This window comes from Ananas comosus, linkage group 12, assembly GCF_001540865.1.
Source record: "Ananas comosus cultivar F153 linkage group 12, ASM154086v1, whole genome shotgun sequence".
NCBI classification, from domain to species: domain Eukaryota; kingdom Viridiplantae; phylum Streptophyta; class Magnoliopsida; order Poales; family Bromeliaceae; genus Ananas; species Ananas comosus.
The window spans coordinates 11,680,355-11,701,542 of NC_033632.1; the positions used below are offsets into that span (position 1 = coordinate 11,680,355).

Genomic DNA, 21,188 nt, shown 5'->3' on the forward strand with positions numbered 1-21,188 from the left:
CTATCGATAGTATAATAGCCGGATTCTATACATACATTAGGCTAGAATATTATCAATAGCACCAAGCTATTGGTGCTATTAGGTTTTCGACACTTAGATAAAAAAAATATACGGTTAGGATGATGTGGGTCCTCTAGGGTTGAGTGAGTTTTTGGTCTAATGGGCGAAAATAATCAAATGGTTAAATCTAACGACAGAAAACTTGGTAGCACCAAACGCTTGGTGCTATCGATAGTATTCCGGCCGGACTCTATATATATATATAGAGAGAGAGAGAGAGAGAGAGAGAATTGAGCTAGAATACTTTTACAAGTATCACCCCCATGGTGCTATTAGGTTTTTAGCCATTAGATCTACTCCTTGATTACTAATAGCTCTTGGATCAAACACTATTCCACCTACNACCACCACCTACCACCATCATCTCAACCCTACATCTCTCCATCGAATGGCTCAAAACTCAAAAGCACCATTTTTTTGATGCTTTTGAGAGTATTCTAGTTCAACTCTATATATAGGTGTACAAGTAGCATTTTTCTTAGAACTTTTTTTTTTTTTTCTAGGGTTCCTTGCAAAGGGGTGTCAACTTTTTCCCACAGGGCGGAAGGGGAAGAGGCTTGTAAATTCTGAGCATATCAACTGGGTAAGCTAGATAGAACTTTTTTAATTGGTGACACAAACCGCTTAATTCTCTCCTTGATCTACCATTTCTCTTCTTTTTTTTTTACCAAAAGGGATTTGCTAATTCTTGGAATCTTGGTTTTGAAGGAGAAGGAGAGGTTGATTCTCTTGATGATTCCTAACCCTTTTTTTTTTGTTTTTTTTTGCAATCATGATTTGTTTTTCCATGTATATCTGTTTTTGCTGGATTGTTGAATATCAGGTTCTTCAAATAATGCATTTTAGATTTCTTGTTGTAGTTCATCATCAAGATTTGATTCAGAGGTGGGTTTCTAAATCACCTCTTCCTCTTCCCCTCTCTCTCTCTCTCTCTCTCTCTCTCTCTCTCTTGATCTCATTTATTTGGGCCATAAATGGGCTATTGTGGGCTGTAACCAACTCTTATATATATATATATATATATATATATATATATAGTAACTGAAAGGGCATTTTGGGTATGTGAAAGAGGAGTTCTTTATTTATTTGCTAAGGAAAAGGAGAAGAGAAGAGAAGTGGGCTGTTGTGGTTTGGGGAATTTGTAGGGCTTATTCCTCTCTCTATCTCTCTCTCTCTCTCTCTCTCTCTCTTCTTTGGGAGAGAGAAATAGGGGCAAAGGGAGGAGGGTTTGCAAGGATCTTCCTGCAGTAAAATTTAATAATATCCTGGAGATGGTTTTGGAAAGAGAAGGAAGTTGGGTTCTTGCAAGGCCTTGTTTTGGATCAAATCAAGGTTAAATTCTTTTCTTCTTTTAAGTGTTTGTTTGGCCTCACTACGTAGGATGTAGTGCTGTTTGATAAAGTATTATTCCAGTAGCAGTATTCGAAGAAGCACTATGCTAAATCCTCGCCAATGACTCCTCTTTGTATCGAAAGTAGAAGTTTCAAATTAGAGCTTTTAATATCAGATATATATATGATCTTATTTCATGTTTAGTCATTTGCCAAATACTCTGTTAGAGGTGACTGCAGTTGAAAGCAAAAGTAGAATCTAGGCCAACAATGCCCTTAGGCTATTTTTGTTTCTTTGAGTTTGGTGATTTTTTGCTTGATTAGCCTAGCCTACTAGTATGTTTGGGCTTAATGGGGTTTATGAGGGAGCTTTTCATGTATAGATCATAAGGTGAAGGCATTCTCTTGGGTTCTCATTCCTTGGGGTGAAGAAAAAGAGGTCAAGAGAAGGTTTAGGGTTTCTCTTTTGTTCTTCTTGTTTGAGATTAGGTCTTTAGGGGTGTTTTGAACTTTAAAGGCATCTCAAAAGCTTTCTAAGGCAGGATTTGTTGTATTAGAGAGGATTTTGATGCAGTCAAGAAATCAACCACAGATTAAAAGTTAATTTTTTTTCCCTAATTTTCGGAATTTTTATTTTGGTTAATTTGTTATAGTGAATCTTAAAAGATTTTTCAGGATCTTTCTGTACCGAATAAATCCCTAAAAATTAGGAACATGATTTTGGAAGTTTAGAATTAGGATAAGATATATTTGTATCAGGAAAATCACTAAAATCTTGGGATTTGATTAGGATTAGAATTAGGTGTTTTTTTTTTTATTATAAATAGGGTCCAAGGCCTGTTGTAGATGGAGAGTCTTTGGTTATGAAAATTTTGATCTTTGCCTTTGTGGCTTCTCTCTTCTTCATTCCCTTTCTTCTTCTCTCTATTCTCCTTTTTCCCTCTTTCACCTATTGCTACAGAGTCCACTGCTATAATACCACAGCTACAAAACTTACTACAGCATTTTCGGCCTGCATCAGTTGGTATCAGAGCGTCCAAATAGCGGCCTATTCTTATTTAGGCCTGCTTCATACTTGTTCTTGTATCAATAAAGGTATAATAATAAGGGTAAATTCCTAATGTGTTGTTGATGTGCCCATGAGCCCATCGTTGCGGTGTGGCAATGTAAAAGAAAACCCTTGTGCTCGTGGATTTTCAATTTATTTTGCGTTCACTATTATCTATCTTCTTGCACATCTTGGATGTGGGTGGTTTATATCCAAGTCATTCTTTCTTTCTTGTGGTTTGATTCATGGTAGTGCGAGTTCCACTTTACCGCCCTGCAGTCGTCATTCGTGCCTCTTATATACAGAAGTACCCAATGTGTGTGCATCGTATATATTAATATTGTCATACATTCATTTTGCAATTAGTTTTACTATATTTAAAAATGTTTTTTAAGGAGTAATTCATAACCACATTGCCCGAGTGATCACCAAGTTCTCACTGCTTTGGCTGCAATTTGCTTAATTTATAGTTCTCTCCAACTTACTGTCACCTAATTTTGTTTCGATTCTTTCATATCTTAGATGGTTTTGAAATTTCAAATGATATTTCTTTCTTGTTAAATGTTGCAGGAGTTGGAATCAAGTAAAGTCACTCAAATATAACGACGGTTTATGGTATATATTTCCCCTCACTTATATGAAAGCATCATAATGGTTTCCAACTGAGCATGGAAACAAGCTTAACGATCAACTTGTAATCAGCCACAGGTGGTGAAAGTTAAATTGATGTCTCCAAGAAGTGATAGATGTTCCCAGGTTGGTCATAGAAGACCTGTTACCAGATTTTCAGTTTCGCCGTCAAGCTTCTCTGATTTGCCAAATACTAAAAGCATGTGCCATATCTATGCATCTAGAAGGAATGGCTCTATGTACAAAAGGAAGAACTTGGGTAAGAACACAATCACTCTCTTGCTCGAAGAAAGTACAAGCAGAGGTGCTAGCTGTGATATCGAGAGAGCGTCTGTTGTCTCCTCAAGTGCTCCTATGAAAGAGTTTCACGGATCTCAAACCTTGGTAGATAGTGGAAAAAGTCATCAGGAAGTGCCGTTCATGGCTGCAAACTCGCAGATTGAACAGATTGCAAACAACGGGGAAAACAATGTCAGTAATGATAGGCGGTCATCGCCGAAAGCTAATGCGGAACTTCGATCATCTGTGGTTGAGAAAGTAGATAGTAAGACGAAAGAACCATTTGAAGGATTCGCATCAACAAGGGAACTCTGCATTCATGTCCTCAAAAGTAGTGGACTCCTCCCGGAAGAACGGGCTCGAGAAAATTGTGATTCTATAGATGACCAATGTGAAATTGACTATGAGAAATCGTTAAAATGCATAAAATGTGGGGTTTCGGAATGCTCGTCAAAGATGCTGATCTGCGATCTTTGCGAGGAGGCATTTCATTTATCTTGCTGCAATCGTAGAGGAAAGAAATTGCCAGTCGATGAGTGGTACTGCCAAGTTTGTTTTAGAAAAAAACCTAAGCACTTACGCGCGAAACTTTTAAAACCCAAAGACGAACTAGATGGAAACAGGAATCAAGTATCTCGAAGGGGTATACGTCCTATTGCTTTAATGTTGAAAGATACTCAGCCATATACAACTGGGGTTCGAATTGGGAAAGATTTCCAAGTAGAAGTTCTGGAATGGAATGGTCTAATCACAGAGTATGTTTTCTTTTACTCTTAGTCTCATTCTTTTATCTATTTTCCATTCTACAGATATAAAGCAAAAGTTTGTTGTATTTAGTATAAAGGTGAAAAATGGTAGCAACATTTTGTTATCGCACAACAACTTCAGAAAACTTTAGGCTTAATAACAAGTTCGGTACTCAAAGTTTGGCGTTGTTGTCATTTATGCCTAATAACATATAACAAATTTATGACTAAATTGTTTTAAATTGAAACTGAAAACCTAACGGATATCAGGATCAAACTACGTGAAGTAAATAGCAGCTAAACTAACATCTAATTATCTCGACAGAGGATTTTCATATTGCAGTTAGCACTGTTTGTGTTTACTGTTTACGAGTTTCTCCCATCACCCATAATATTCCTTGATATATTCTTCATAATTACTGTTTTTGCAGTACTCATGATTGTCTCGGTGAGCCCTCTGAAGTTGATCCTGCTGAATTCAGTAACATTTCCGTAAGCCTTACGGACCCAATAAACCTTAAGGGATTAATTGCACTAAGAGTCTCCAAACTTTTTAGGAAGTTTCACTTTGGTCCTCAACTTTTTGATTGTTACTAATTGAGTTTGTAATTCGCGATCCATTGCAATCTTACTCTTTTCATCAGATTCCTCAGTTAAGTTGGATGAAATGCTTATTCAATCTCTACAAAAGAAGTCTAAAAGTCGCTCAGTTGGTCGTTCGAAATGTTTGCATAGATATTTTTGTCCAATTTAGAGGAATATGATCTAAGGGCAAGATTATAGCAAATCACAAAGATTAGGGGATGAAACTGAAGTTATGGTGCAATTTGCCCTAATCTTGTGTTGTCATAAACATTTCCGCTTAGCATGTCTTCTTTTTTGTCACTTAGGATTTGAAGAGTGACAGTAAGGTCAAATCAGGGATGATAAATAACTGGATCCAATGTCGAGAAAAGATTGTCTCAAGCGAAACTGACAAAGAAATGGTTTGTGGAAAGTGGCGCAGGTAAAAAACTCTTCATAGAATCAAAGTATAATTTAAATTAGGTTACATTTTCTCGATGTAAGTAGTGATAATGCTCTCTTTGAGATACAACAATGTTGCATTTTACCAATTGTATCTAGCGCAGTTGGCTCTAGCGCAGTTGGCTCTAGCGCAGTTGGCTATAGGCTTGATGGTTGGTATTTGAGGTTCCAAGTTCGAAGCCTAATTGCTTCACATTTCTAGCTAAGTTAATTTTTTTAAAAAAATGAACGAAGCAGTTAGCATGCTACCACTCTCTCTCTCTCAATAAAAAATAAAATTTTTAAAAAGACAATGTTGCATTTACATTTCCCTCATACCTTGAGTTCAAATGTGCCTTTAAAGCCAATTCTCCATTGGCAATAGAGCATATCTTTCTTCATATGTTTGTGTTTTTAACGACAAACTCATGTTGTATACCAAGGTTTTAAGTGCCCGTCGGCACGGGCTGTATTCACCGTGCCGTACCGTGCCAACAAGATACCTGCACGACAGACCCCGTGCCGATGGCACAGCTCAAAACCCTTTATTATTTAAATTAGTAAGTAATTTTCTCAATAAAGTTCGAAAGATGTGATAAAAAGACATAATAAATAGTTAGAATATTTTGTTGCTAAAGAAAATAAATATTTCATGCTATTATGTGTTGGCACACAATTTTTTTTGACCGGCATGCATCGGCACGCACCGTGCCGTACCGTGCCGACAAGTTTTCGGCACGACCTCGTGCCACGACACTTAAATCCTTGATATATATATATATATATATATCTATTAAATCTATTAAATAATATGAATCCTCAATACTTTTGCCACGTGGCACCCCCTCCTTCACCCATCTGCTCCACTTCCCTTCTTTTCCCATTGTCGCTAACTATCACCTCCAATAAATAAATAAATTTATTGATTTTCGTCTACCCTTGCTGTTACATCCCTCCACTACCTATTTGGGGCATTCATTTCCTTTCATTTTGATGCCTATATAATTCATCCATCTGCCCCTCCACTACCTATTTGGGGCATTCATTTCCTTTCATTTTGATGCCTATATAATTCATCCATCTGCTCCCCTTCCCTTCTTTCCCCATTGTTGCTAACTGTCACCTCCAATAAATAAATAAATTTATTGATTTCCCTCTACCCTTGCCGTTACATCCCTCCACTATCTATTTGGGGCATTCATTTCCTTTCATTTTGATGCCTATATAATTCATCCACCCTCAAATGCTATGATGCTGTTACTCCAATTTTAAATTAAATGCCCACTTTCAATGAATGATCCTCCAATGTAATTGATAGCCTCTGCTAAGATGAATGCTCAGAATGGTAGACATAAATTGAAATATGGTCTTCTCATATTTTGGTGATGCTTTTACTGTCTACAATTAGTTAGTATTTTGGGTTTCTTTTTAAGACTTCTAAAATTGAGTTTTTATTATTGCTGTAGTATGATAGTTTGTTTATTAATTTACTTCTTTGTTATGTGAAATAACATATCTTCTATGATTGTTCTATTTTTGTTCTATTGCTTCTGCTAAATTATAAAGGCAAATTTGTGACTTTCTTATTTCCAGCATACCTAAATTTGAAATGTGTAGCTGTTGTAGTATTGAGTTTAATCTTTAAGTTGCCCGGTTATTTCATTGTTATAAATTGAGGCATCAATATATTAGTTCAAAATAGATTTACAATAATTGTAAATTAATTCAAATTTCCTTAGTTAGGGTCTTTTCTTATTTTTTGCATAAGATTTGTTTCAGTGAAATTTCTTATTTAGTAGGAACAACAATTAAATTAGAGTCTTTCCTTATTTTTTGCAGTAGAGTCTTTCCTTACAACAGAAAATTTTTTTCTTGAATTCCTTTAATAGTTAGTATCTTTCCTTAATTTTTGCATTAAAGTTTCTTCAGTGGCATTTCTTTATTGAGTACGGAAAACAATTTACTCTTGAGTGAAATATGAGGTTTATATCGTCTGTCCTTATAGACCATATACAGCAGAAATATTCTTCTTAGAAAACCTGTTCCTTAAAAGTTTTGCCATATATTATGTGATTAGTAGCTACTCTCTTTCTATTTAGCAGTATTAAGAGTATAGCATAAATGTTTGTTTAAATTTTTTTGAGATGTTAATATTTTACATTTTTCTACTGAGATGATATATTAAATAAGATTTGATCTTCACATTTTCAGTTTTTTTCACAAATAATTCAAAATATGAACTTCTCAAATGATTTTCAAGTTAGTGATATTTGGCTTGGTTTCGAAATAGTTTCTCTATTCATATATAGAAAGCGGCAATTAGCTGTCTAACAAAAATGAATAATAAAAATTGTATATTTTGAAACTAGGCATTCTGATTTGAAATTTTATGTTCAGTGAGAAGTTATTAAAACTGCCATCCATTATTTTAGTTATGGTAATTTTCAATGTGAGTTGAAAATTTTTGTTGTATGAACTTTTTCAAAGATTGACTGGAATTTTTATACTTATATCAGGAAACTTTTATTTACTTTTATCCACTCATGAAATGCCTATGTAAGTCTTCTTCTCAAATTTCTTTCAAATCTCTATGTAATACTCTTATCTTTTTCACAACTTTTTTTCTTTTTTTTTTAAATTTCTTATTTTTTTTATTTTTGTTTGCTGGACGGAGGTAACACACACTTTGTATTCACAAATTTTTCTTTTTTCCCAATAAGTTTATATGCCAATCTAATGTCCCTTTTTATCCATTAATTATATTTTCTCGGCCGTAAGGCCACGTTTTCTGCATTTAAATGTATGATATATGCTTTCCTAAAAGTTCTTGATGGTCGCCATCATTTTCTGTTTTATTGCTTCATCATCCAACTCTGTTGAATTTCATAGTTAATTAGATGGTGAAATCAACAGAAGATCAAATTATTCTATATATTTTATTTGTTTCCATTTGTAGCAAAGATGTCCACTCTTTTTAGTATTATATACAATTATATAATAATATACGCTAAATGGGATCATTTGTCCTTACTAAATTCATGGAAAAAGAATTATAATATTATGCATTTGCATGTAATATATAGAGATAAAAAAACAAAATTTACAACTCATCTTTGTTGACAATTAAAGTTTGATTAATATAAATTGTTACGACATATTTAGTATTAGTATCTCATGCTATATAAGGATACTATATATTACGTAACATAAATGATGATTACTGAATGCACACTCTTTCTCCCCCTCTAAATTTATAGCAAAGTTTGCTTTGTCTTTCTTAAGGCGTGTTGCAGTAAGCGGGTAGCACGCTACCTTTCTCTCAGAAATAGCAGCACAATTGATGGCAAAAAAAGCAGAAAAAGAACCAACAGCACTAGCAGGACAATCAATGGCAAAAGAAGAAAAAGAAAAATAAAATACTATTTTGCCGCAGCTTGATTTGCATATGCTATCAATAACACACACCAAGTTGAACAGAACAACATGTATCAAAAGATGTATAGTCAAATGAGACAGTAAATCAGTACATATTTTACTCTATTAGTATATTATTCATTCTTTGTTCTGCTGTAGCTGGTAATATAATTAGATATGTAAAACTTTAATTGATTAATTTATACAGTTATGTTGTAAGTAGTAAGTATAGAAAAAAAAAAATTTTACTGTAGGGACACAATAATTTGTAACAGAAAAGACTAAGGAAAATAATGCTCTAGAACTTATTAAAGAGAAAAAATAAATAAAAACTATAATTTTACTTCGACAATAGCTACTCACTGCATTGTGCGAGTTCCTGCACTAGTATATATATAAGGTCCTAAATTGCACAAAATTGAAAAATAGTGGACTTTTTTATTTTCTATTTTTAATTATTTCTTTCAAAGTGCCATTTTTGGTTCTTATGCATGTCTCGCTAATTTAATGTGTGTCCTAAATCCTTTACAGGGCACCTCTTTTTGCCGTTCAAACTGACGATTGGGATTGTTCATGTGCCATTCCTTGGGATCCGACCCATGCTGATTGTGTTGTTCCTCAGGTGATTGCTCATTTTATACTGGTAAAATGTACTGATAGTCCTTATAGTTTCTAATATTTGTGTGATGCCCCATTTCAGGGGTCACCCATCCTAGACTAGTTCTAGCACGATTAGCCCTTTTAATCTCTTTGGCCTAGCTACCATTCAACATGCTATAGCTAGGTTTAGAAGTTTAGCTATAATATATCTTATATATAGGACTATACCAAGTCCTATGGTGTCACATTCCTCTCCCTTTAAGCCCTGATGTTCTCGTTAGACTCAAGCACACTTAAAAGCACCAGACGATCTAGCTTTAGCCGACTTTATAGGGAGCCGTGCTCCACCCACACTGTTCCGGTTAGTGATTGGCTCTGATAACAACTGTGACGCCCTACTTCTCAGAGAGTCACCCATTCTATAATTACTCTAATTCTAGCACGATTAACCTTCTTAACCTCTTGAGCCTAGTCACTGCCCAACATGCTATAGTTAGGTTTAGAGGTTTAGCCTTATTATATCTTATATAAGACTATACCAAATCCTAGGGGTGTTATAATTCACCAGTCTTTTCTCAAATTTTCACTTACACGCATATCGCAATTAAATCCCTGAATGAAATGAGAAAGCCATTTTATAGGAGGGGTGAAATAGTTATTGGGAAATTAGATCTTTTCGAGGTCCAAGATGAAGTTGCAAATTATAAGAAAGTTCAAGGGCTAAAGTGTTTAAGTGAAAATTACAAGGACCAAGCAGTAATATCAGGATAATACAGGGACTATCCATACATTTTCTACTGTTATAGATATCCTTCTGTTCACGTTGATATACTTAATTCCTTGGTTATGGTTTCTTATGATTTTTTACAATTTAAAATGCTTAATTCCTTGATGTTTCAATTTTTGATTATTGAAATTTGTGGACTAATTTCCTAAAGGGTTAAAATTCATGGATTAAATTACTAATTGACAATTTAGCACTATGCAGGACTCGGCAAAGGTGGTTTTATATGTTCTTCTATATCTGTTTATCCAATACAAGTTTGTCTATGAAAATTTCAATATAAAACATATTTACAATTTATGCCCCCCAATTAAAGCATATCTGTTTTATGCCTTTCACTTCATATATGCGTTTTTGTGAGTTCATTTCCTTTTTACCATTTGATTTTGTCTCCGTCTATAATAATTAATCAAGCTTACGGTCTTTTAGTAATTATGTCGTTATTTTATTTACAGGAGTTGGAGACAGATGAGGTTCTTAAGCAGCTGAAATATATAAAAAAGGTAATTTCATAAACATCTAAAATTGTGCGAGTATTATATTAGTTTTGCACGAGCGGCTCCTTATTATCGACGATACCAAATAGTTGGTCCAAGTACTTGGTTTGCGCTCAACTTTTGCTATAGAGTGGTCGGTTGTACTTCATTTTTTTACTCAATGAACATGAAATGTGTCTGCAGCTCCGGTGTCGTCTTAGCAATAAAAAGAAGAAATCAAACCAAATATAGACGATAACCGGGAATAGGAGTTGTCGCGCTGTGCTACAGGACCGCGAACAGATATAAAGTAAGTTGCTATACTTCCTATAATTAACATCTCGTGCGTGAATTTGATCTGCGCTTGTATCTTCGGTTGGTTTCTAGGGTGGTAATAATACAGGATGGGATAGGAATAATGTGTTCCGGGATTTATTTGCGACCCGTCTAGAGCAATGGGGAGCCGATTTCATTCGTGCAACTATGTTGGAGAAGAAACCATCCAAATGAAGCTTTGTTTGATCAGATGGAGCTTCTGCAGAAGTGTTGTTTTTAGTAGGGCTTTTTGGTGAAGTTTTTAAAATACTCAAAACAGCTTCCCACTATCGGTTAAGTAGAAATTGAGGAGTCCCAAGAGTATTGTTAAAAGCAGATTCAGATTAATTTCAGTTGTTCCAGCCAAGAAAGGAATTACGCGAGTATCTCGAGATTAGATTAAAAGGGAAGTGAGGATATTTATTTGAAGAGGCTTTTGCTTATTTACCCCTTACTACTATTCAAAAATTTCAAATTTATCCTAAATTTACGAAAGTATCCTTCTAAAGTCCAATCCCACTAATAAACCCTAGGAGAAATGGGGATATTTGAAGGAATTTTTTAAAATCAACAAGGGTATTTTGGTCCACCAAGGGATAAATAAGATATTTTTGAAGTTTTGATGTGGGAAATGATATGAAAGTAAATAAGGTTGATATGACAGGTTGCTAGTGCTCTATATGGAGGGTTTTCGGCCGAGCCAGATGCTAATTAGTTTCAAGTGAAAACTCCATCATTTTGAAACTTCAAACCTCGCTAGAAATGTCGGTGGAAACTTCGGACCTTGATAGAAAACTTCCAATTTGGAACCAACTGTTCTTGGGTTGAGGAACTCATGTCGTCTATGCCACAACAACAGCTCTAGATTGTTAAATGTTTCATTAGTATAGAGTTATTCCAATCTTCTAGAAGCTAGGGCACGTAGGAACTAAATCTACTATGAATTGTTTCGGCTTTGATTGATTGCTAAACTAGTTCTTTCTGTATTCGTTCTTTGTGTGCCCACATCTTACTCCTTTATTGCACTCTTACATAACCTTTGACAATAGAAACTCCCGCAAATTGGAATCCATCAATAGAGGCAATAGAGGCCTTTTGATTTCGGGAGAACTCATACTTGACATTGATGGGTCATATTCTCAAGCGGATGTCGGTGCGGGTGGTGCGGGTCCTTTTGAGACTAATGGTCATCTCGTTTTTGCAGGATTTTTGGGTTTTTATTGCTCAAGAACTATTGAAGCTTCAAGTGACGTACATAACCGTCAATCGTGAGTTTTTTTTTTTTATGATTTTGATACTAAATTTGACTCTTTTATGCTCGTGCATAGTTTGAAAAAGGAATTCACTTGCCGTAGAAACTCGAATCCCTTTTTTTGTTGACTCACCTCACCCCCATTCTCTTAGTACTTGCTCTAAAGTGCTTTTGGATTTCTCGTGTTTAATACGACGAAGCTAAAAATGATGTTAAGTGGCTCGCAAATGTTGGTTGTTGTATTCAATGTGCTCTTGTTTTGAGAATAGAGTGGTAGATATCTTCTGAGTTGTGCGCCCTAAATATCCCCGTGAGTCACAATGGATTCGGTCGTGTTGTCATAGTATGAGATGATGACTCGCGATGAATCTCGATCGATGGTGCATATGGCAAATATGCGTGATGCACGCTATTACTCAACCTCGTAAGCACTTTCGTGATTCCACTTTGTTTTGTGGATCGAAACACGATCGAGCTCGAGTCGACTCCTTTTTCGTAGTTGGCTCATATATTTTGTGGATCGAAACACAATCGAGCTCGAGTCGACTCCTTTTTCATAGTTGGCTCATAGGGGAGCTCTATGGCTAAGGATGGCCAAGGATGGAGTAATGCTATCCTCAAGAGTAATAAAATATTCATCAATTATGGGGCAAATATAATGAGGATATCTACCTAATCTTGAGATCTTATCAAAGCTCTTTTTGTTTCTATTCTTGGAATAGAAACTTTTGAGTCCCAACTATTCTTAGTATTCTATAAAGAGGGTAGAGGCTTTGGCCCTAACAAGTTGTTTTGGATGATGGGTTGTCTAAATCGATGATCAGTACCGTTAAACTTGATCTGAAGTAGTTAAAAGTGATGAGAAGCTTTAAGTGGTTTTTGTCAATTATGTACTTTGTGATTGTAAGGTACCCAAAATTGGTAATTTGTAATGGGCAATATGAGCCCCTCTTGTTTAATTTTGTTGGTTTTTTATTATAGAGGTTTTTTCTCATATACCCTTAACTACTGTGTCTGGCAAACAGGCGGGTTAGGTAAACTGCGGGTGGGTTATTGTACCGTAGATTATATGGGTATGGGTAAAATTTATCCATAAAGTTTTGGGTGCCAATATCTTTACCCATACCTGCCTGCAGGCAGGCGGGTATGCGGGTTCTTCGCAAGATATTCTTTTTTCTTTTTTCTTTTTTCTTTTTTTTTTTTCCTCTTATACTTTCTTAAAGCAAAATTGGTATATGTAATTTTCAAAAATCATAACATAAATTGTGTTTGAAATATCACACCATACAATAAACAATATAAAGTCTTAAAACACTTAAATTATATAATGTAAAAGTAGTTTATAATTTTAAACTTTCATGATACAAAATTAATATAGTTTTCATGTATGAAGACAATAAATTAGGAATAGAATTTTTTTAATTAAAAAATATATGCGGGTATTCATGGATACCCGCGGTTGCCCAAAATGTCCATAATTCAACGGGTATTCATCCGTTTTACCCATAATTTTTTGGGTAAGCAAAACTAGTACCTATACCCGCAAATTTGCTGGTAACCTGTGAGTATCCTCGGGTATGGGTAAAGATTGTCGGGTCTACTTACTACTATTTACAACTTTTAAATTTACCTTTTGTTTTCAAAAATACTATTCTAAAATTCCAATGCCATTAATGAATTCTAGAGGGCAAAGGGATATTTGAAGCATTTTTTTTCTAGGTATTTTTGTCAACCAGAAATAAATTTGATATTTTTGAAGTTTTAGATGGCATATTAGATTTAATTCCTTTATTTATAAAATATATTCCACTAGCTAGATCACGTCAAGAACATCGATCATGAATTGAAGAATTCTAACCTCTATTTTAGTAGTTATTTGATTTTCACATTCACCGGTGCCACTTGATGTAATAAGTGTAATGCCCCAATAGTCCTACATCGCGTGGGAAAATAATTCTCATTAGAATATATGAGGTCTACACACTAGTAATAATAACCGGATTTAAGTATTTTGGGCCGACAGTTTGGGTCCAACGAGTTATTATTGCTAGCGGGTCAGGTTATTACAATTGGTATCAGAGGCGAATACCAGCCGGAAGTGTGAGAGCTAAGTGCTATGCGGGGCAAAGTGCTATACCAACGAATTTGGTGGGAGTCACATCTTGAATCCTTAGGAGCCACCTCTAGAATCTCACATCGCATAGTAATTCTGGTCTGTATCTGTGATCTGGTTTGGAGCCGACGAGGACATCAGGGTCTAAACAGGGAGAGTCTGTAACGCCCTAATAGTCTCACATCAGGTGGAAAAATGATTCTCATTAGAACATATAAGGCCTACACGCTAGTAATAATAAGTGGGTTTATGCATTTTGGGTCGGCGGTTTGGACCCAACAAGTTATTATTGCTAGCGGGTCGGGTTATTACAATAAGAATCTGAAAAATCATAAAATTCGAAGTCCACCTACTTCAAATACTCTAGATTAAGTTTAATGCTGACTTTATCTTCCTTAAAGGATATTAACAAGATATTGTTGTCGCTAGGTGTAATTTTGGAACTTTGGGAGATTTTTATGGTTTTTGTAGGGGAATTACTATCATCCTAACCCCACAACCCTTCATCCAAAAGTTGAAAATCGTAATCATCGATTATGTAGTGCAATTAGAAGCATTTGATTTTGCAGATTAAGTCTAAATTTTTAGTAAACTGATCAAATTATTCTTATTCCTTTTTCTCTTTCTCTTTCGTTTATCTTATATATCTTTATCCTCTCACTTTCTCTCCTTCCTCTTCCTTCCCCACTGCCCCCACCTCAATGCCTGCTCCTCTTTCTAACCTCGCCCACATCTTTGCAACTGCGGTAGTGGCAATGCGGGCTCGGATATAACGCAGGTCGTGGAGATGAGGCTACAACAGAGGGCATGATTGTTGACGGCGGTGACGGCGATGAGAGTGTCGCAGTACTTGAGGAAGATGGGTAGGGAGCGCGCATTAGGGGTGGGGGCAGTTTTTTCGACTTTAGCTCTCCACATAAGAGTCTCCCTCGCATGTCTATCGAATGGAAGCACTTGCTAGTCGAGAAATGCTTGGAAGTATAGGACTAGAATTGGTACCATTTAAAACTATTTGAGATTAAGTTCCAACTTTTCAAACAGTGCAATTTAGTCTCAAATAGTTTTAAATGGTGCAACTTAGCATCAAATAATATAACTAAGTCTCAAATAGTATAACTTCTTTTTTCTTTTTTACTTCTTGGCCTTTCCTGTAGTGGTTGCAGCGCATGGTGGCTTTTATAGGAGAAGAAAAAATATATTTTTATTTTCTTCTTCTTTTTTTTTTCTTTCATTTTTTGCATTCTTTTCCACTATTGTACCCCCTCCCTCGCCCAACACACTTCCACCCCTCCACCCCCACACCTTCGATGCACTCTTCTTTCTCGTCGCTTTTAAATCTTGCAGCATCCTTGTTGCTGTCCACAGCCACGTCCTCCACTGCAGCCTTACCTTCATAACTTGTGCTATATCTGAGCCCACAACGTCATTGTTGACGTCGGCGGAGGTGTGGGTGAGGCAATGAAGAAGATCGTGACATCGACATGCTAGTGGTAGAGGAGGAGAAAGGAGAGGAAGCGAGATGAGAAGGAAAGGAAGGGATGCCAAGAATAAAAAAGGACAAAGAGGGAAGAGAAAAATGAATAAGAAAGAAAGGAGAGAGAAAGAGGAATAAGTATTTTTTTGGTTAGTTTATTGAAAATATAGACCTAATCTGCAAAATCTAAAAAGGTGGTTCATCTTTGCAAAAATACAAAATCGATGGGTTTTTTATATAAATTAGCAATATATATATAATTTTGCTACTATAATATCGATAGTACCAAGTATTTGGTGCTATTGAGTTTTTGACCGTTGAATGAAAGGATGTGCGGTTAGGATGATAGTGGTCTTCTAGGGTTGAGTGGGTGGTTGGTTGAATAGTATGATCTAACAGATAAAAATGGTCAAAAGGGTAGATCTAATGGTGGAAAACTTGATAACACCAAGAGATTGATACTATCGATAGTATAGTAGCCGAACTTTCTCTTTTTTTTTCTCTCTCTCTCTCTCTATATATAGAATTGAGCTTCTGTGCTTTTAAAAGTACCAAATTATTAGTACTTGTAGATTTTTTGCGATTGGATTAAAAGATGTGTGGTTAGGATGATATAGGCTCCCTAAGGTTGAGTGGGTAGTTGGTTGAATAGTATAATCTAACGGGTGAAAATGATCAAAGGCATAGATTTATAGGAGAGACGGGGAGAGGGGGAGGGAGGGGCTGGTATACTATCGGTAGCACGGAGACCTTCGTGCTACCAAATTGTTGTCAATGTTGTGGCTTCCAAATCAACTATTGGCTCCGTTCGACTTCATTTACACTATTGAAAGTCTTTGAAAACTAAATTTCATAATTTTTCGACATCATTTACCTATCTAATGAATAGTCTAAAAATGAACGGCTGAAAATAAAAATCTCATAAAAATGATGGTAAAAGACTTGAATTTAATATCAGAGGTACTGATTTTACTCTAAATAGTGAAAAAAAATTTCTATAAAAATTTCATTAGATNTGGTAAAATTTCTCTTTGCCAAGGAGAAGATGCGGGTTCGATTCCCGCTATCCGCCCATAATCATAATTAAGTAATGTACTATGATAAAAAGATAAAAAATTAATTGACTACTATACTAACTACTAACTACTATAGTGGTTAGTATAGTAGTTCTATCTTCCCCCTTTCCTTGCCTACCATCCAAAAACAAAAATGTTGCGGAGACAGGATTTGAACCCGTGACCTCAAGGTTATGAGCCTTGCGAGCTACCAAACTGCTCTACTCCGCGCTAAAGAACTAGGAACTAATGGGCGAAGAAAGATTGGATACGCCCCTCTACCATATCTATACAAATAGAATAGTCCATTTATACAGAATGGTAAAGAGGGCCCTTCTATGATCATAGATCATAGAGATCTATACAAATATGAAACGATATTTTTATCCTTACCAACTTGATCTTGTTGCGCCCGGTAACAAACATGCATAAACCATTTCTCGAAGTATGTGTCCGGATAGGCCAAAGTCTCGATAGTTAGCTCTAGGTCTTCCAGTCAAAAAACAACGTCGATGAAGACGTATAGGTGCACTATTACGTGGTGGGGATTGCAATTTTCCATGAATTTCCCATTTTTCACTCAACGATGAAACTTTGCTTATTTTTTCTTTTGAGGATCGGCGAATCAAATGATATTTCTGTTCCAAATTTTTCCGCTTGTTCTCCCTCTGAATCAAACTTTTTCTTGCCATAATGTTCAGTTCCTATTATTATCAATGATACAGTTCGGATCCTAGATGTAAAAATATAAGAAGGCGTATCCTCCCCCTCCATCGAAACAAATGAAATTGTTGCTGATACAGTACATAAAAAAACAATAAATAACTAAATTAACCAAATTTTTCTGATGTGGAGGCAATCAAGAAAGCTGCATAAGTGAATATATAACCCATGGAAAAGTGGGCTAATCCAACCAATCTTGCTTGTACAATGGAAAGAGCCACTGGCTTATCTCTCCATCGAATCAAATTAGCCATATATATATATATATATATATATATATATATATACAGTTGAGCTAGAATACTATCGGTAGCAAACGGGCTCCATTGCCACCCATTTGTTTTCAATGATGGAGCCTCCAAATCGACAATCGGCACCATTGAATATGATTTATACCACTTGAAGTGTTTACAAATCAAATTTCAAATCTTTTCGACATCATTTGCCTAATGATCAAAGGGTTTCAAAATTTGTAATTTTGATGGTCGATATGAGGCGTTTTTTCGTTTAACGGTGTAAAGATATTCAAATTAATTGAATTTTTGTTCGAAAATTCTTTAAACTATTTAAAATAAGATCTATACCCTTGATCTTGATTACAAGACTCCTATCATCAGTTTTTAAAGAATATTCATTTTCAGCCGTTTATTTTTGTGTCTACTTAATGGATAAGAGAACAATATCGAAAATGTATGAAATTTGATTTTGATGATGAGAGGCTAGTATACTATCGGTAGCACGGAGGCCTTCATGCTACCAAATTGTTTTTGATGATGTGGCTTCGAAATCGACGATCGGCTTCGTTAGAATTGATCTACACCATTAAAACTATTTGGAAACTAAATTTCATAATATTTCGATATCATTTGGCTAGTGATCAAAAGGTCCCAAAATTGATAATTTTAATGGTAGATGTGATGCGTTTGTGAATTTAACGGTGTAAAACAATTCAAATCTGATAAAATTTTTGTAGAAAATTCTTTTCACTATTTAGAGTAAGATCAGTATATCTGATCTTAAATTTAAGTCTTTTATCATCATTTTTTATGAGATTTTTATTTTCAATCGTTCATTTTTGGACAACTCGTTTGATAGATAAATGATGTCGAAAAATTATGAAATTTAGTTTCTAAATAGTTTTAATGGTGTAGATCAAGTTTAACGGAGCCGATCGTCGATTTGGAAGCCACATCATCGAAAATAACTTGGTAGCACGGAGGCCTCCGTGCTACCGATAGTATACCAGCCTTGCTCTATATATATATATAGGGTCCGGCTACTATACTATTATGAGTACGATCGCCCTCGTACTCATAAGTTGTTTTCGATAATAGAGCTTCCGAATCGACGATCCACACCGTTAAACGTTATTTACAGCATTTAAAACTTCTAGAAATCAAATTTTATAATTTTTTGACATCATTTACCTTACGATCAAGAAGTCACAAATTTGACAATTTTTAACGGCCGGTATGAGATACTTGCTAGTTTAACAATGCAAAAGAATCGGAATTTGTTGAATTTTTGATAGAAAATTCTATTCACTACATAGATAAAGATCAATAACTCCGATCTTGAATTGAAGATCCGATTCATCTGCCTTTTTTTGAACGTGTTTGAATTTATACCAGTTCAATTTATGCACTTGATAGACCTTTATATATTCAAAATAACGAAATTTATTTTCAAGAAGTTTCAAATACCTAGAATCATTAATAAAGTGATGTCGATCGAATGCGCCATCATCCGAAAACAACTTATGAGTAAGGGCTCAATACTCATAATTAATATACCAGGCAATATATAATATATATATAATATATAATATATACTTATATATATATATATAGCTAGCTCAATAACTATAATAGCACCAATTCTTGTGCTACCCAAGTTTTTGTCACATATGAGATTAAAGATTACTTACGAATGGGCCCTCCTAGGTTAGTGGTTGGCTGTTTAATAGAAATATCTAACGTTGAAAACTATCAAAAGGGTAATCTAAATGTGGAAAACTGGAGCACAAAGTGGTTCGCAAATAGCATAGTAACCTGACAATATATATATACTATATAAATATATATATTACATAATATATAAATACTATATATAGTATATATAAGTCACTCACTATACTATTATGAGTATGATCGTCCTCGTACTCATAAGTTGTTTTCGATGATAGAGCTTCCAAATCGACAATCCACCCCGTTAAACGTTAGTTACAGCATTTAAAACTTCTATAAATCAAATTTTATAATTTTTCGACATTATTTATCTTATGATCAAGAGGTCACAAATTTGACAATTTTTAACGGTCGGTATGGGATACTTGCTAGTTTAACAGTGTAAAAGAATCAAAATTTGTTGAATTTTTGATAGAAAATTCTATTCACTACATAGATGAAGATCAATAACTCCGATCTTGAATTGAAGGATCCGATCCTCCTTTTTTACGACGTCGTTTGATTTTGACTATTCATTTTATGCCCACTTGATGGACTTTATTATGATTTCGAAAATTTACGAAATTTATTTTCTAAAAGTTTCAAATACACTAGATTATATTTAACGAAGTGGATCGTCGATTCGGAAGCTCCATCATTGAAAACAACTTATGAGTACGAGGGCTCCAATACTTATAATAGTATAGTAGCCACAGCCTATATATATATATATATATATATATATATATATATATGATACGGCTCTTATGCTTTAGAAAGTTAGAAAGTATGGTTGCCTATGTGCTTATAAGTTGTTTTCGATGATGGGACATCCAATTCTACGATTGATTTTGTTAGATATAATCGACGCTATTAAAATTATTTAGAAATCAAATTTTATAATTTTTCGACATTATTTGTTAAGTGATCAACATGTCTCAAAATTGACCATTTTATTGAACAATGCGGCACTTTTGTTAGTTCAATGGTGTAGAACGATCTAAATTATATAAAATTTTAATAGATTATTCTACTTATCATGAAGAGCTATATCAATACGTTTGATTTAAAAGTTGAATCCTTTATCATTATTTTTTATTTGATTTTTATTTTCAGCCGCTCATTTTGAGGCTGAACTTCGTTCACTCGCAAACGAGATTAAAAAAATTATAAAGTTTTATTTTTGGATAGTTCAAACACTGTAAATCATGTCTGACAGAACCGATCGCCGATTTCGGACGTCCCAGCATCCAAAACAGAACTATCAAGCACGGAGGTCTCTGTATTTCTTTTGCTAATTCGTATTGAAGGGTGATATTAAATCGGTCTATTTTCGGCATCATATACATATTCTAAAGTGGATGGCATAGAAAACTTGACATGTTTTAGGGCCATGCTTAACATCAGGGGTCTCAGGAATAAACTGTTCTTGGTTATTCTTTGTTATAGATACAGTTCTTGAGATAATTGTTGAGATACATAGGAAGAAGAACAATTTTTTGTTTACATGAAAATTGAATTTTTTCAAAAATAGAAAAATAGCGTTTGGATAGTGAGATTTGAATAATGAGAATAAGAATTACTATAGTTTGAAAATGATAATATTTTAGAAATATGAATTAAATAATAATTTAATTTATTATTTACTTAACTAATTAATCATGAATATTGCTAGATAATCATAAATGTTAATTAATAAATTAATTAACAATGAATACTGTTAATTAATAATTTAGTTAACCACAAGTAATTTAATAATTAATAAATTAATAAATTAATTATTTAATAGTTAGATAATTAGTTGAGAAAATAATTAGATTAATCAAAATATTAATTAGTTAATCAAAGTAAATATTAGTTATTGTATAAATACAATAAATAATTAATTTTTTATTAGCTAATTAATTATAAATAATAAACTAATTGATCAAATAGTT

At 34.4% G+C, this 21,188-nt stretch overlaps 1 protein-coding gene and 1 non-coding gene across 6 annotated transcripts; one reads left to right on the forward strand and one right to left on the reverse strand.

The window, feature by feature from the left end:
* Positions 572-20,386, forward strand: LOC109718204. Of its 5 annotated transcripts, XM_020244290.1 has the most exons (10): positions 1,158-1,392; positions 3,010-3,054; positions 3,142-4,103; positions 4,526-4,586; positions 4,985-5,100; positions 9,045-9,135; positions 10,353-10,400; positions 10,578-10,683; positions 11,893-11,956; positions 20,368-20,386. In XM_020244290.1, the coding sequence occupies exons 2-8, from the start codon at positions 3,052-3,054 to the stop codon at positions 10,623-10,625; spliced, it is 1,329 nt and encodes a 442-aa protein (XP_020099879.1). In that variant the 5' UTR covers positions 1,158-1,392; positions 3,010-3,051; the 3' UTR covers positions 10,626-10,683; positions 11,893-11,956; positions 20,368-20,386. The 5 variants fall into 5 exon arrangements, with proteins under 5 accessions (XP_020099878.1, XP_020099881.1, XP_020099879.1 ...); XM_020244289.1 differs by lacking the exons at positions 1,158-1,392; positions 20,368-20,386 and adding an exon at positions 572-643 and having other exon boundaries at positions 11,893-12,072; XM_020244288.1 differs by lacking the exon at positions 20,368-20,386 and having other exon boundaries at positions 11,893-12,072.
* On the reverse strand, positions 16,740-16,813 carry TRNAM-CAU. The gene has a single exon. It is a non-coding gene; the product is annotated as a tRNA-Met (tRNA).

What these genes read in the sequence shown, in the direction of transcription:
- LOC109718204 (XM_020244289.1), top strand. An exon ending in CTGAATTCAGTAACATTTCC is followed by an intron (nt 4,587 to 4,984) that starts GTAAGCCTTACG and finishes TTTGTCACTTAG; the next exon opens with GATTTGAAGAGTGACAGTAA. An exon ending in AGCTGAAATATATAAAAAAG is followed by an intron (nt 10,401 to 10,577) that starts GTAATTTCATAA and finishes ATGTGTCTGCAG; the next exon opens with CTCCGGTGTCGTCTTAGCAA.